Source organism: Phaenicophaeus curvirostris, chromosome 8 (genome assembly GCF_032191515.1).
Source record: "Phaenicophaeus curvirostris isolate KB17595 chromosome 8, BPBGC_Pcur_1.0, whole genome shotgun sequence".
In the NCBI taxonomy this organism is placed as follows: Eukaryota; Metazoa; Chordata; class Aves; order Cuculiformes; family Cuculidae; genus Phaenicophaeus; species Phaenicophaeus curvirostris.
This window is the reverse complement of record NC_091399.1, coordinates 4530643-4546830: the sequence shown is the minus strand read 5'-3', so window position 1 is coordinate 4546830 and position 16188 is coordinate 4530643. Positions and strand designations below refer to the sequence as shown.

At 36.2% G+C, this 16188-nt stretch overlaps 1 protein-coding gene across 3 annotated transcripts in view; it reads left to right on the top strand.

Annotated features, from left to right (window-relative positions):
- DPYD (dihydropyrimidine dehydrogenase) overlaps window positions 1-16188 on the top strand; it is a 368728-nt gene that overhangs the window by 187028 nt on the left and 165512 nt on the right. For all 3 annotated transcript variants that reach the window (XM_069862153.1, XM_069862154.1, XM_069862152.1), the window contains exon 13: window positions 2815-3030. In XM_069862153.1, the coding sequence (XP_069718254.1) occupies window positions 2815-3030 (216 nt within the window). The remainder of the gene's footprint in view (window positions 1-2814; window positions 3031-16188) is intronic.

The window sequence follows — 16188 nt, the reverse complement described above, 5'->3', positions numbered from 1 at the left end:
GCTGAAAGGAAAAAACAGCAAAAAATAAATAGAGCAAGAAGGGAAGTGATAGGAAGGAGAGAGATAAATCTGTGAGGATGTATAGCCCTGGGCCACTGAACCTTCAGCTTCATCCTACCCCTGTGTGTTTTTAAAGGCTTGGTTTATTCCATTGAAACCTTTTGTTCTCCTTCCCCTGCCACCTCCACCTTTGGTCACCTCGTAATTAGCAAACCATTAGGCACATCTTGCAGTGCTTAAGTGCCTCTGAGTGGAATTGTTTGTGGGTTTTTTCTTAGTGAGGGAATTTGGCAGGAAGGATATGCCTGTTGGCATATGATTTGGGATGTTGCTTATGACCAGTTTGCCTGTTGGCATGCAGGAAGCATGACCTATTTTTGCATGGGTCTGTTCAACTACCTAGTTCAAAAGTCTTCCACTGCTCTGTTGGATTTTATTTTTTTGTCTTGTGTAGAATTTGTTTTCTCTTTTCTCACAGAAAGCTCATTTTGGGTCTGTAGTTAAGAATGAATTTCAAGCAACGCCTGTTTTAGGTGAGAACAACCTTTAGAGATTAAATTGTCCTGCTTGAGAAAAAAAAAAGCAGTACAATGTAACTTAACCTGCATTTTAAACACTTAATCTGTCTGTCTGTCTATAGCAATCAATACTTACAGTTATACGAGCAATGAATAGTTCATGACTGATTCACAGACTGAAATGCATTCACAAAGAACATTTGGACAATTCTAGATAGCAAATGAGTTAACATATAACTGCTTTCGAAATGGAAAATTAGGCTTATTACTCACATGTGAACATAGAATGGAATTGGCCAAAAACATTTTCATAAGTCTTTCTTTGCTGCCTTTCTTACTGAATCAAAGGAGTTCAGTGTAACAGTTCAGCATGAAGTGTAGGTTTCAGCAGATTTCCCCACTTCCAAATATGTAGGAGACTAAAAGTGCTAACATTTTAAGAATGCTTTAATTTCAATTGTGTGATCCAGGAAGTTCTGTTTTGGCATGATAAACAACATTTTGCACTTGAAATTTTACTTGAGACAGACTGAAAAAAAATTTAAAGGGATGAAATCAAACCAAAAATTCTCAGAAGACAATACTACTTTTTTATCTTCTATTCTTTTCCTTTTCTTTGATTTGTCAGTTAACAAAAGCTTTTGAGATGTAGAGTTCTGGGCTGCTTGGTCTTCTAAGAACTCTTGTGCTGTAGGAAAACAGCCTGATGAAGTATGACTCGTAGGATGCAGTGAGCACTCACACAGGAGGAAATGGGGGATGTCCGGCTTTTTATTACGTGTGGCTGCATAGGCTGCTGGCTCAAAGAGGTCATGATAGTGAATGGAGTTTGGTCCCACATGTCAGGGATCTTTAAAAATTTGCTTTTCTCAAAATGTCCTCCACTGGGGACACATGGAGGTTCGCATCATTCAGGCTAAGACAAATACAGTAATTTGAATCCTTTTAAACTATCAGAAAATGTACGCCCCTAAATGTATCCTTTCTGTCCAAGGAATCAAACATTTGGGGTCATAATCTGAGATGTGAATACAGACAGTCCCAAAACAAAACAGATGTGAACTCTCAGGTTTTGAAGCAGCCTAGGAAACAAAAGACACTAAAACAGACAAAAAAACCCTTCATACCATCCATAGCTATTAGTTTATTAGTTTTCTTAAGTAAAAACAGGCTAAGTAAGTTCCTTTAAAAAAACCAAAAAGAATTACCCAAAAGGCAACAGTTTATAAGTGGCTGAGGTTTTTACTCTGGTACAGAAAATATTCCCCACACCTCCAATAGTGTCCTGTTGAAGAAATCTTTCCTTTTAGAATAGAAGAAACTGCTCTGATCTTAGTCGGGACTTACTAGGAACACAGACTATATAGGGTTTCTCTGTGTTAAAAAATCCTGCTTTATTTCATTGTTATTTTATTGCCGAGCATATAAGTGAGCAAAAATTTTAATTCACAGAATCACAGCCTGATTAAGATGCTGTTCAGTATCCATACATAGAAAAAAGATTTTTATCTCTACAATTTTTACAGTATTAGATGCAAAATTTACATTGAAAGCTTTTCACTGACTCCGGAGAAAAGGTTGTGTTTAAAATGAAAACAAAAGTGATTGTGGTGTCGCAGTCATAATGTTTATTTTATTCTTTGATCCCAAATCAAAGTCTAATTTTTGTCACCCTTAAAGTATTCATATTAATGCAATTCAGTATTAAAACAATAATAATTTTGCCTATATTGATATGTATCCCATTGCGTAGACTAGACAGAATCTTCAGAAGAGGGGAAAAAGGTGCAGGACCTTAAAATACATTGAGTTATGGCTGAGTGATCCTGCACATGGATGCCTTCCCTCATTTTTCACAAAGCCCCGCACTTTTTATAGATTGGCACCTGGGAAGAAAACTAGAAAGGGTCTGTCTGTGCCTACCCTGTAGGGTTTTTTTCAATCTCACAGCTACTGACTGCCATAGGGAATGGAACTGGTTTTTCAGAATGGCTGAATAAACCTTTGGACTTAACCAGGCTAGCAGTACAGAATATGAAATAACTGTTTCATTATTATTATTGTTATTATTCAATTATTTCCAGCGTGATATAATATTTCAGCATGAATGCTATTTAGACAGAAGATGTTATACAAGCAAATGTTTGTATGTTTTACTGAGTTTCAGGTCAGAACACATAATTGAATACCTAAATTTTGGTTTGTTATATATGACTTGTTCCCTATCTGAGTTAATGATAAAGTATATAAAAAATAATCAGGAAAAAATTCTATGCTTTTTTCTTGTTTTTTACAGTCCTTACATGGTGTGGAAGTTTCTACTGTTCCAAAACTACCACTCTTCTACACTCCTATCGATTTAGTAGACATCAGTGTGGAAATGGCTGGACTGAATTTTCCAAATCCTTTTGGCCTTGCCAGTGCAACCCCTACTACTAGTTCTTCAATGATTCGAAGAGCTTTTGAAGCTGGATGGGGCTTTGCTGTCACTAAAACATTCTCCCTGGATAAGGTAAGGAAATATTTTAACATATATTTCTCATGTGACAATTTCTTTGTATATTTGAAAATGTCTGAATCTTTTGGGAATGGCAATATTAGATCTCGTTAGCATAAAGATAGCAGGGAAGGGTACAGTACATTGTGCAGGTCAACTAGTCTGGGAGGATACAACAGTGCAGTGTAAAGGTGACATTTTCTAGTTTTGTTTGCTGTTATGTTCTTCCCTTTTATTCCCTGGTCTTTTAATATTAGACAACTAGTAAAAATAATAGTCCTTTTAAAAAAAATATTGCAGTGAAAATCCTTTCTGCAAGGGATCAGAATGCAAAAAGTATGAGTAACAGCTTTATCAAGCAGCTTCTGTGCCAAGTACTGCCAAGATAAGCCGTTGAAAGTGTGTTGCAGTTACATTGTGGTAGTGTGGTTATAAGCTTGAGGCTGGGTGGGTAGTGGAAGAGAAAGATGGAGGCAACATAAAACAAGCCTATAGAGGGAAGAGATGTTGTGTCGTTGCACTACAAACCTTCAGTAAAGTGTGGTGGAAGATGATGGAATTAGAAATAAGTCTCAAAGACTATGGCTCAGTGTGGCACTAAAATAAAGCATTTTTTACAGATTTGAAGTGTGTAATTGCTTGTTTGACCTGAGAATTGCATTCAGGATGGGTTTCCTGTTACTACATTTAAAATGGCAAAATGAGACTGAGCAAAAAGCTTAATGAAATAAACCAACACTTTTGGTGAATGTATTGCAGAGAAAAGAAACAGGATTTGGGCTGAATTGTAGGGATAGTTTGACTTGTGGAGAAAGGAAGAGGGTTAAAGGTAAGTCCTTGGTCATAGACCAGAGTAACTGTGAATAATGGTAATGTGTTGTCAACCAGTGACAAACAGTAGTGTGGGCTGAAAAGATCTTTTGAGATGAACTTGGAAACAAGTGGCTTTTATTCTTGGTTCAGAAATGGGATGTGAAAGTGTACTACATCTTAGCAGAAAAGGTAGATTTGTTACACTGCCAGCTTTACATGGACAAGTGCTATAGGTGAATTAACTTTAGATGGTGGCCCTCTAATATGAGGAAAGTCTAAGGATAAAGCACTATATTACTCAGCGTACTGTAAAATACATCAGACTAGCTCCGGCTGTCACTTACACTTGAGGCAGCCCTGAGGAAGGAAGGAGGTATTTCTTTGGATTTCAATGGAGATTCCAATCTACTTCATAGGATTTCTTACTAAAACACTTTTTTAGGACATAAATGTGATTCAAGTATGTTTACAACTGACTTATGTGTATAGCATACCCTCAGCTGTAATTATTCGGTACCTAGGTTAAAGGCAACTCATATCAGGTGCTGAGATTTATTTATTTATCCATTTTATTGCTGATATACTCTTAGTCCTGCCAGACTGCATGTTGATTACTGTGTATCTCAAGAACTAAACAGACACTGGCTGGACTCCAGCTTGGGTGGGAGTTCAGTAGGAAAGACATGCATGTTGTAGGAAGTGATGTTGGTACTTCACTGAGCAGCAGACTCTGAGTCATTTCTCAAATGGTGACTGCAAAGTGTTCCACTGGATGCAGTTCTCTGGAGGTATGACTTGGATGGAGATCTTTTAAGTGAGAGGATTGCTAAGAGCAAGTAACTTAAGTGGTTCTAAAATACAATTTTTTATTTGTTGCAATAAGTTGCTAAATAATGCAGGTAAAATTTATTTTAAAGAGAAAAAGTTCAGAAAATTGCTTTGGATGAATTTAGTCCAGTGAGCATTATTTCTAGCTAAGCTTTCTTGTAAAGTTCAGTAGGAGGCAGTAGTCTTTCTCTGGTGCCCAGACTCTTGAATGATGTATTGCTTTGTGCAGTAGGACTGTGTCCTGCCCAAATACCACCTGGTTTTGCTACTGTGATGTTCTTCCCAGTAGTGTACTTCCTGCAGGTGTTAAGCTTTAGTACTTGTGAGATGATTTGAGGTGCTTGGCTGCAAGGTACTACTGAAATAAAATTGCTTTTATTTATAATAGTAATATTGTAATTAATTCTATAAAAATAAATATTTCAGATGGGAAGAAAAGCTCATTGAGATACAGCAGTTCTTACATGAACAATGAGTACTACACAAAGATGACTCTTGTTGACTTAATGCTAGAAAAAGGAGTTGGTAGAGACTTTACAATAATATAGCTTGGCATAACCTGCTACCTTTTTTTCCAAAAATCCCCTTGGCTTTTGATTATGTAGGCATAAATCATGTGCAGTGTTCAGCAGGGTGCAGAGTAGTCTCTTGGGCTGTGGTACCTATGGAAATAGAGTTTTCCAGCTGAGCTATCCTGCCCAGCTAATCACAGCTAATTGTGTGGTAGGACCAGGCACAAGCCTGCAGATTCACTGGGATGAGACAGAGCTGCTCCCCAGACAGTACAGTTCTCAAGAATGGAAGAGTTTCTGGGACGAAGGGAGCTTGCTAGACAGTTTTTGGCAGCTGAAGCTTCTCCACTTCAGCCTTGATTGAGTGCAATACAAGTAGGATTCTGTGTTCATCCCTCTTGTCTCCTCATTTTATGTGCCCTGGTTAGGTTTAACTTGTGTGCTTCCTTCTTAAATGTAGTTAAAGGCAAAGCTGAAACTGCCTGTGTGGAGGTGGAGTTTAATAGCAGGAGAAATGCTCAGTTTTCCAGACCTGGTTACCAAATTCACCACAGTGTTCAGTCACTGATAGGGAAACCAGCAACTTTCCCTACTGACCGTGGTCATCTTTTGGCACTTTAGCTAAGGTGACTGGTACAGGCTAAATTCGAGTGACATATAGCTAATGAAAAACATGTACAGCCTAACTACAGATTTCCGTGATTACCTGCTGTGTAATGGAATAAGATCAGAGAGAAAAGCAGGCTAAATCTTGGAAGACGGAGATCCAAGGACAGGGATAAAAAGGTCTCAGGCTTGAGAGCTGCGATTCTCATAAGATGGAGGATTCATTTCATATGAACTTTTTCTCCTCTTCCCTCTTTCACTACCTAGCACGGGAAACTATTCTAAAATGCTAGGCTAGGCATCCTAGCAGCCCATGAGAGGCCATACTTTCTGGTACAGGGGTCTGTTGGGTAACAATGCTGCCATTCTCGTCTCTAAACCATAATTTACTCCCCCAGTCTTCCCTGCCCTCATCTGCCTTGGCCTCACCTTGAGTAGCATCACATTGCTACTGAGTGAGTTAGCACTAATTTTTTAAACATCCACATACTTTGCTGAATAACTGCCCACATAACAACCTGTGTAGTGTTTTCTGTTTGTAGTGTGAGGATTGCAGCTCCGAGATACTCAGCAAAAGTTTGTGCATACTGCTATACTATTGTTGAAGCATAACAAAAGCTAACATGAGAAATAGTTGAAATTCCTTCAGAGTATTTATACCTTTAAGTACTCTAAATATTTTAGAAGATACTGGGTATTATAGTGTAATGAAAATATTAATTATAGCATGTTGTGCCTGCATGTGTCTGAGAGGGAGATAGTGACTTGCAGAATTTTATTTACCAAACTAAACATCTTTGCACAGCTGCTTTGGTATCAAGTAGATTTGATTTCTCCCAGAAATAAGAATAACTGCTTTTAAAATGGGCAATCACTAGGAAAGACAAATGGTAGCAGAGTAAAAATGTCCCTTCATGCACTTTTTCTTACATTCATGTCTTTCCTTTCTGGCTGTAGGATCAATAGTTCATCGCTCTGTTGGTTCAAATAATATTTCTGTCTTATTCAGATAAGTCTGCACTGCAACATATTATTTGTAAATTCTGTTAGCAGGCTATTGATGGTAAATGGGGGAGCCTCATATCACAGGGAAATGGGGGAGCTGCACATCATAGAGTCCACAAGAAATGAATACTGATTAATACCTCTTATAGAGCTTAGATGAACAGAAAACTACTTGCAGGATGAAAGATACTGCATTAATTGAACAAATAAATGTGAGATGGAGTTTTTGAGAAGCGTTATACTGAGCTGGTTTATTTATGTAGAGTGTATTAATGCGAATTGTTTAGTACACAAAATTTGCATTGAAACCTATGATCAGAAATTTTATATAAATGTACTATCAAAATAGGTCCGAGGTTTTTTTATATGAAGTGTGCACATCTCTATACCATATCCATTACCACACTGAGGAGTTTATGACAGAAATTGAGGTTTTATCAACTGTGTTCAGGCTTTGTTGTTCTCTCACTGCGTTACATGGGCTGCTTAGAAAGAGGAAAAGAACAGCTGGGATAGCAGAAATGTTTGCTTTGATTTTTAGATGCTTCCTTCACTTCTAAAATTTAATTCTGATTAATCAGATACATCTGTCTTTATTCTGTTGTGACATGCATTGATTTGTGATGCTGTCGCTTTCAATAATGTTGAAGCAGTTGCCTTTATTATGAGAACCGGCAGAAATCAACGTGCAGACTAACTTAATTTTTAATCTTTAATTTTTTTCATTATATATGGAGCAAGTTGAGTAGTTGATTTTTAGAAAAAAGGCTACAATTAAAACTCAATTGAATTTGAACTAAACCATCATGGAGAAAACTTTCTAGTCATAATATATGTTTATGCAGCTCACTGATGTGGATTTTAAAATACATTTTCAGATCCATTTCCAAATTAAAACAATTGCTGATAGAGAATTAACTAATTTAGCCAGGATATACCTTGTTTCTATGTGCTGTTATTACAATATCCATATTCAGGCTCCAACTAGTTCTCTCCCTGTACATTTGCACTGTGCACAACCCACTTCATAACTGAAGATGGTAAAAAAATCATGGTACAATGACACATTGTTTTCCATAACATTAGTATTTCACAGAAGTGAATCTGTATTACAAAACGTATATTTTTGTATGATATTACTGCATAGTAATTTAGATTAAACTAGTTATAATTTATGGTGCCAAGCCAAAAAGCTATTTCAGATGCATTAAAATGCAGAACCATGACATTTGAAATTCTGATGTTCTTAATATGACAAAGGTTATTCTATGGAGTTTTGCTATAATATGAAATATTAATATTTCACAATACAGTTTTGATGAAGTACAATTTGCCTAGCTTGCATATGATAAAGAAATTAAATGCTTACCAAGGGAGTTCAGTGAGAATTAGAGCCCTGCCTGAACATCTGCTTGAAATGTTATTATCCTGTCCTGCTGACAGCATCACTCCCTCATTGTTTTTCAAGATTGACAGCTGAATATTGTACTGATTTTTGTAGCAAATATGTTTAGGTGAACTTTGTTTCATTTTTTAGGAATTTAGAACATGCCTTTGATTTCCGTCCTATAATTTTTTTTATATACTCTTGACATTTGTAGATGCCAGATTGAGGTCTACTATGCTGTAGGAAAGATAGACCATTGACTTGCAACGAAATGCCAGTTGATATCTCAGTAAACAGAAATATTACTATTCTTTATTGTGTGGTCTGTATGAAAGCTGTATGGGCTTTCTTTGGGGAGACAAATGATCAGATTGTTAATGTCAACTATAAAAAGGACTGTTTACCTTTCTGTTAAATAACATCAGACAACTTTTATTAACTACATTTTTTGAAACAAAAAATGGGAATTTTACAGGATTCCTTAGCATACCAAACTCTGTGAGTTGAATTATATTTGACTTTACAAAAGTTAAATTGATTATCGTTAGTCTTAGTGTACTTAGGACTTCTAGAAGTACTTAATTTTTTTACATATTTCTGAAAGAATTTTAATAAGAAATAATTGTTTTAGTGTTCCGCAATTTTTACATTTTTATATCACTGTGTAAAATTAGTGAAGTTTAACACAGGAGGTAAGAGATTTATCTAGAGAAATGCAATAGAATGCAATTATCATTTCTTAAAATGCTATAGCTACAACATTGCATTTTACTAGAGTATTTTTATACAGAAAGTGTGTTACTTGGCTACAAAACAAAGGAACAAGTCATTCTGTGAATCTGAGTAAGTGGCAGAAAACCAGATTTTCCTTGTTTTTCCTCAAGAAAAAAACTATTTCTCTGTTACATTCAACTTAAGGGCCAGATCTCATCTCTGCTTAGTTTTACCCTATTGCTGACCCAGTATGGAGAAGCCTGGAGGCTCTCTTTTAATGCTAATAACTTTAATAGGTCTGAAATAGCTGTCTGAGGGACTGAAGGGGACTGGATTTGAACATTCTTTCCCCTCAGTCTGTACACCTGGGGCTGTAGGGACTTGGTGCATATTCACTCTGGAGAAATCCCAGACTGGAGAGATGTAGCACAGCTCAAACACAGTGAATGCAGAGATGCTAAAAAGTCCAGGACTGAGAGCTTTGACCAAGTCATTATTGATAAGCCAAGTACCTTCATTCCACAGCTGAAGTTTGGACTAAACAGATATACTCCTTAAGCTGTTGCTAGTGTGCTTCTTGACACCAATGAATTTGCAAGTGAGGTGGTTTAGACCATTTTAGCAATCTGGTTTTACCATTTTCAGTCTCATTATTTTGGCCAATTATTACTTTGAATGTTGAAGATAATGAACTGCATTTTTCAAGCAAGAATTTAACAACTGTCTGAAGTCTCCCTCTCTTTGTGCTTGTCCTACTCTTCCTGCAGCATTAAATATCGCACAAATGCTGCATTTATTTCTGCAATGAGAGATACAGCGCAGAGTCTTTCATGAGGAAGTCTGTTATCTCAAGGTGTGGAACACAATGTGACAACTCATCAGTGGAAGTCAAAGAGGGATCTGTCATGCAGGGTGTGAGCATTGAATGAGTAAACCTCTTCCCTGCTAAAGGATGGATTTTTACAAACAGAGGATCAGCAAGTTCTTTTCCATATTTTCACTTTTCCATCCATTCACCTTCACAGAGCAGAGTAAACTTGGTTGTAACTGTTATACTATGTGCTTGTTGCACTCATTTCATAAGTTCCATGGAGACATTTCTGGATTAAAAACATATCTTCCTCAAAGCTGCACATGAAGGTGGCCTCAAAGGTATAGCTATATATGCGAAACTGTTATTGCTAGGCTACAGGTTCCTCACTTATGTAATTGTCCAAGAATTCATATCCCATTAATTTATTTGGTTTTTATGCAATATTTAGAGATGGTTTCTTTTTCAAGTCTTTTTCATCTGGAGCCAATGGTTTAAAACAGTAGAGCAACAGTGCACTAACATATACAAAATGTAGGTTTGATCATTTACCTTGAGCTTGAATTTATTAGGCAGCATATATATATAAAAAAGACTTTTAACCCAGTCTTTTAGGTCATTTTTAATCTGAGAACTGTTGCATAATTTAATGAAGGTCATTGTGCACTTAGAGTACTGTAACTGAGAAGCAGTTCCAGTGGAATTCCGAAGAGTGTAAAGATTACAATACTAAGTATTTCCATAAAAAATAGTTACCACAAGTAACTAATCATTTCTGCTTAGCAGAATATATGGTGTTGTGGAAGCGACCGTTACTTATGAATAGAAATTGTGATTTCTATTCATAGTGCAACTATTAGCCAATCAGTCAAACCAAATGGTTAAAAATTTTACAGTTGTCTAAAAATCTGAACAGTATCTCTGTTTATGTTGAAGAAGCTGCTATGCTCTTTGCTATTTTTGCTTTATTTACCTCAATCTTTTGAAAATATCTGCAAATGTTTAACGAAAGAGAGACAAAGAAGCACACATGCATGATTTTACAAAACGGCTGAGAATCTGCAGCTCCTGATGGCTGTATCTAAAGTACTCGACATTTTGAATATCACATCCTGAATAAACAGAATTCTAAACAGCGAATATATAACATACTTGTGTAAAATAACATTCAAATATTGTTTGCTGCAGTTGTTTTTGGAAAGTTGTTGGTAATCTTGGCAATACCTCAAATAATTTTGTGTCAGAAATGAACTCAGCTAGAAAGGCAGTTTCAATGTAAGCTAGAAATTGCCAAGTATAATTCTGAAATTTAGAATTTTCGCACTTTTCATTCTCAATTCAGATTTGTTGCACTTTTTTATTATTTCTCTTTCTTCAAAACAACCAACTGTGTATAACTTTCTTAAGTGGCATTAGTTTATTTAATAATTTAATATAAAACTTTGTAGTATATTTTTCTTAATAGCTATGTTTAGAAAATGCCTTTCCAAGACAATCACAACGTATGGCTGTTTTTAACATTTTGGGCTTTTCTTAGCATAAATAACATAAACTTCGCTATTGTTTGGAACTGTCATGATGCACTTTAGTAGATAACCACCGTTTTTCAGGGGAAAAAAAAGGAAATACTTATTTGGCCATTATAAAATCAGAACTTTCTCTCCTGTCAAGTCATTGACTTTCCCTCCTCCCTATTTGCTTAAATGCGTGTGTCGGAGTTTGGGCTTTTTTCTGCTTTCTGCTTTTTAATTATAAGACAATCTAAAATCAATCCAGATTTCAGTAGGTCTACTGAGATCCTGAGGTGGAATAGAGGAAATGGGATGTATATACTTCACTTATTCTAATTTATACTTCAACATCTTTGGTTAGGTCTGCATTCAGAACCCATACATGAAGTAGATAGCTGTGGTCAAACGTTGGCTTCTGCAAGAGTCTAGGAGACACTTTGGGACCCAACCTCTGCCTACTAACATTATCCCCCAAATATATCGGGGGATCCATGCTTCCACCACTGCGCTTTCTCCCCTGGGCACCAGCTGGTTGTTTCTTGCTTCAGCTGTATATGTTAAATGGCAGCCCTGCTTTTGGATGAATACTTTTCCTCATCTCCACCAAGAAAAAAACATAAGAGAGCTGAAGCATCTCACAAAATTACCATTGCCTGAAGATTCCCAGTTGGACCATGCAACCTGTTTGCAGAGCTGTGGTCCCAAATTGACTCAGTGTAGACTCTCTTAAATCCATATCAAGTATGCACGTGGTGGTTTATAGTTTGTGCTAAAAGGTTTGCAGACATAAGCTGAAGGGATATATCTAGCTCTAAACTGGCATATGTTTCCACACACGGGTTTACAGAGTTTTAGCTTAAAAATTTTTCAAGGGATTTCTGGTTATGTTAGTATAGCTTTTATGTACAGGCAACATGCTTCTTCTAAATACTTGAGTTATTTAGTAAATGAAACTGATAGGGCCGTGTTTGACATCTGATTTGCCCACACAAGAAGTTAAGAAAGCAAAGAACTGTTTTTTTTAATCTCATGGTAATATAATTGTATTTAGTTCTGATTGACGTTGTTGCAAAAGCAGAATGAAGTCCCATATGTTTGAAAAACCTGATAGGTTCTTATGTTAAAATACCTATTACTAATGCAAATATGTATGTGAGCGTATTCTAAATATTTTTTATCATTATTTGAGATTTATAATTATATAAATATTTTACTATAATAGAATTCTGTTTCTATGGGACTCCATCCCTCAGTCAGAAAGTTTTTTGTGAGAAAGTTTTCTAGAGTTAATTGCAGCAGAAAACGAGTGTGTCTACCCCATGAACTTTGGAGTTATTACTTAAAGAATTATCCAAAATGTTCTTGGCATAGCTAATCATAAAATCCAATTTTTGTTCTATAGAAATAAGGAAAAAGAAACATACATTTTTAATATTCCTTTAATATACACATTATGATAGTCTGTAATTGTATGTTCTCACATCATGTGTTATATGGACATGCAACTTTAGATTTGTATGGAGTTTTATGAAAAACTACTTAAAGAAATTATTTCTACTAAGTTAATTTTGAGTATTGACTTTTTATAAATTCAAGCTAATCTGCTTTGACTTTCCTGGTGCTTTTTGGACTATGAAGCAGTTAGTTACAATTCTAGCTGCAGGCTTCAAAAGCAGCTATCGGCACCTTTTTGCTGTTCTCAGCCATATACTTGAACTACCATATGTAAGTAAGTTTACAAATTATTTTCTCCTTAACGTCTGCTTGCTTGACTTCTCTGATAATTCAGTGGAATAAAATAGTTTTAAAAAAAAACCAACCAAAACCGAAAAAGATGTAAGCTGATGTTATAGCTGGATGCTTTTTTGTTAGCAGCTGACCTTCTATTGTGAGAAAAACGAAAGTCTTGGCTAGAAGACAGTTCAAAAAATGAACAGGCTATATATTGATTTTTCTTCCTCTTCCCTTGTTATGTACTATGATTTCTCTTCCCTTGCAAACGTTGGTGTCGTACAAGATGGGGCTAGGATCATGGTCATGGAAGCGTATGGGAATGTGTAAACTAAGGAAGGCTGTCACAGCAGTCAATAAGATCTGAGAGGTGTTGACTAATTGCCTGCTAATTACACAGTAAATTGTCTAATTAAGCTGATGGTTAATTAGGGTACGCTCGCACAGCAGTCTTGTGGAATTTTTGTCTGATGTCTGGGAAGCAGCTTGTGTAATTGGCAAACTGGTAAGAACTGGCAGAGAACATGCCTGGGAAGCACGCTGCCAGTAGATGACAGAATAAGGATGTGTTTGCACAAAGGTTGTCATGTGAACATGAAGGGGTTTGTTAGCCTTCTCCAGCTACACGGCAGCGGGCGCAAGGAGAAATTTAGCTGAAAGCTACTGGAAATTGTAAATAAAATAAGGTTTAAGCATGTAGTGGAAAAGCAATGACACATGCTCTCCTCATATTATAGTCAGCATTTGGACTTCAGATAAACACAGAGTATCAAAATTCTCATGTAAATTCTCACCAAACTGTGTAATTTGGCCATGGCAGTAATTATTGTAATTGTGATCTCTTTAGTAGAGTCACAAAATGATACTGTTTCCTGTGATACTTTGTATGTTGATGTTGAAAAAGTATAGCTGTTAATAAGGATGCTCGCTAGACATCATAACCATCACATATGATATTCTGAATCCTTATTAGGCATTATGTTCATCCCTAAATGTGATAGAGAATACACAGCTTATAATGATGTTCTGAATTACATGTGTATGCGCTGTGCATAACTATAATATGATTAATGAGAGTATCTAGATTTCAGATTCTGACCCAAAGCTGATGGAAACTGTTGGGGGTGTTAAACAGTGAGAACCTGTGCAATGCACAAGTACAGATGCCAATTCAGCAAAGCATCAGCCTGATGTGTTTTAAATTTGTGATTCAGTGAAATAACACAGTACGTGCACTTTCTTAAAGTTAGTTACAAATGTAACCTTCCCACAGAATCAACATAGCACAAGGTTTAATTTTGAGCTATGTATCATCAAAATATTAAAAAAAAAAGCTCCTTTGTGTGTCATAAGGTAAACCAAAGAAGGTATGTGTATATTTATTTAGAATGTTTTGATGTCATTTGAACAAAGTGAAGGTTAATATCCACTTTTACTCTTGAAAACAATATGTTGTCTCAGAGGTCCCCATCTTTTTAATTCTTAGCATTTGAAATGTGTTTTTCAGACACAGTATCTTCCTGGAACAAAAAAGAAAACAGACTGAATTCTAGATCTGGATTGCTGCTGAAACAGTTGATTTTTTTTTCTATTTAATTTAAATCATATATATTTCTTCTCCCATAGAAATAGATTAAAAAACTTATCAAAATCTGAGGGAATGAATTGTATTTCTTTGGATTAATGAAGGCATTTTTATACTGTGATCTTGCTGCCTCCACCTCCCTGCACCTGTACAGTTAATAATGCCTTTATGTAGCACCCACATTGTGAATTTTTGTTTATGATTTTTCCTTCAAAAAAAATTGAGCAAAATCATGGTATACTAAGAGCATTCTCACTGTGCTAGTCATCAGATGTGGGACTACAAACTCTAGCAGGCTGATCTAGAAGGCCTTAAACCTTTTCTGAGGGGAGAACAATACTTGTAACATTGGTCCTCTGTGCTTATTTGTATAGAATAAAACACTGCAGTTCCCCTGCATCAGATTCTGTGAATCGTTGCATAAAATGGCAAAGGTATAATTCATTGATTCAAGTCAAAACCATACAGGGAGGACCCCTGTGTACCTAATTTTCTTTCAAATAGAATAGATTTTAAATTTATATTTAATATTTACATGTATGTTTTACCACATCCGTCTGCACATGTGCATAACCAAACCTCTTAAATTCATTTTTCCTTACTCTTTCTTAACTATTATTCCTTAAAAGTATTGGAGAAACTACTCTTTTTGTCTCTGACAGCACATTCGGGAACAAAGCTCACTTCATCAGCCAGCTGCAGGAACTGAAATCATACGGCGCAACCATCACACTTGCTTTCATTTTCTGTCATGGGGCAGCAAACGGATATGTTGCTAATGCATTTTATTCTCTGAAGACAGCGAAAGGAGTTCAGAGGATAATTGTTACCTTATTATGTCCTTCAAAAGGAATTTCTGGCACATGCTATTATGATTTATGATTTAATAAATCACACAAGCATAGAAAAGGAAGCTTCTGGTAATGCACGTGGTATAGTAAATGTATGTATGAAAAGCCCTATTGCAACATCAAAATCTGTAACAACAAGAAATTGTGTGGCAGTAATGCTGCTGCTGTTAAACAGCATCAATTACCAACTTCTATGAGAAATCGTATTTTTTGAAACGTATTAATATTTTCATTCCAAATATACAGTTGTAGCTATATCTTATTGTATATCTGTGCTTTATTGTGGACTCGATAAGAAATGGAAACATTTCCCAAATGTCTCTGATGCATTCTTTCTAAAAGCATCTTCATTGTCTGATTTCAGACCTCATGCTTCAAGAATGGAGTCAGAGGAGGCTGTTGTTGGTGCATTGTCGGTGGTGCGTTCAGGTTTATTGCCTGCAACGGTTCTCTCCCTGTGCAGTTCAGGAGGGCTCCTGTTTGCACCCTTTTATTTAATGTGTATATCAAGCCATAGAGAAGGTTTAGTAAAGTGACATTGATTGAAGTGTTTTCAGTATGTCGAAACTCAGCTTTATAACTCTCGGCTGATTTAGCTTGAGCAGTTGATTGCATTATTCAGTGTTTGTGGGAGACTGGGGCATGGTTGAGAGCATACTGAGCAAAAGTCAATCCAGACAAGATAGGAGTAATGTTGGGATTGTTACAGGAAGCTTCCAGAGGCTACGACAAGAGAATTATCAGTCCTTCTGGCTGAGGGATGTAGTTCTATTCCAGGTGGTAGCTGCAACAGCAGATAAGAGCCAGAAGCCTACACCC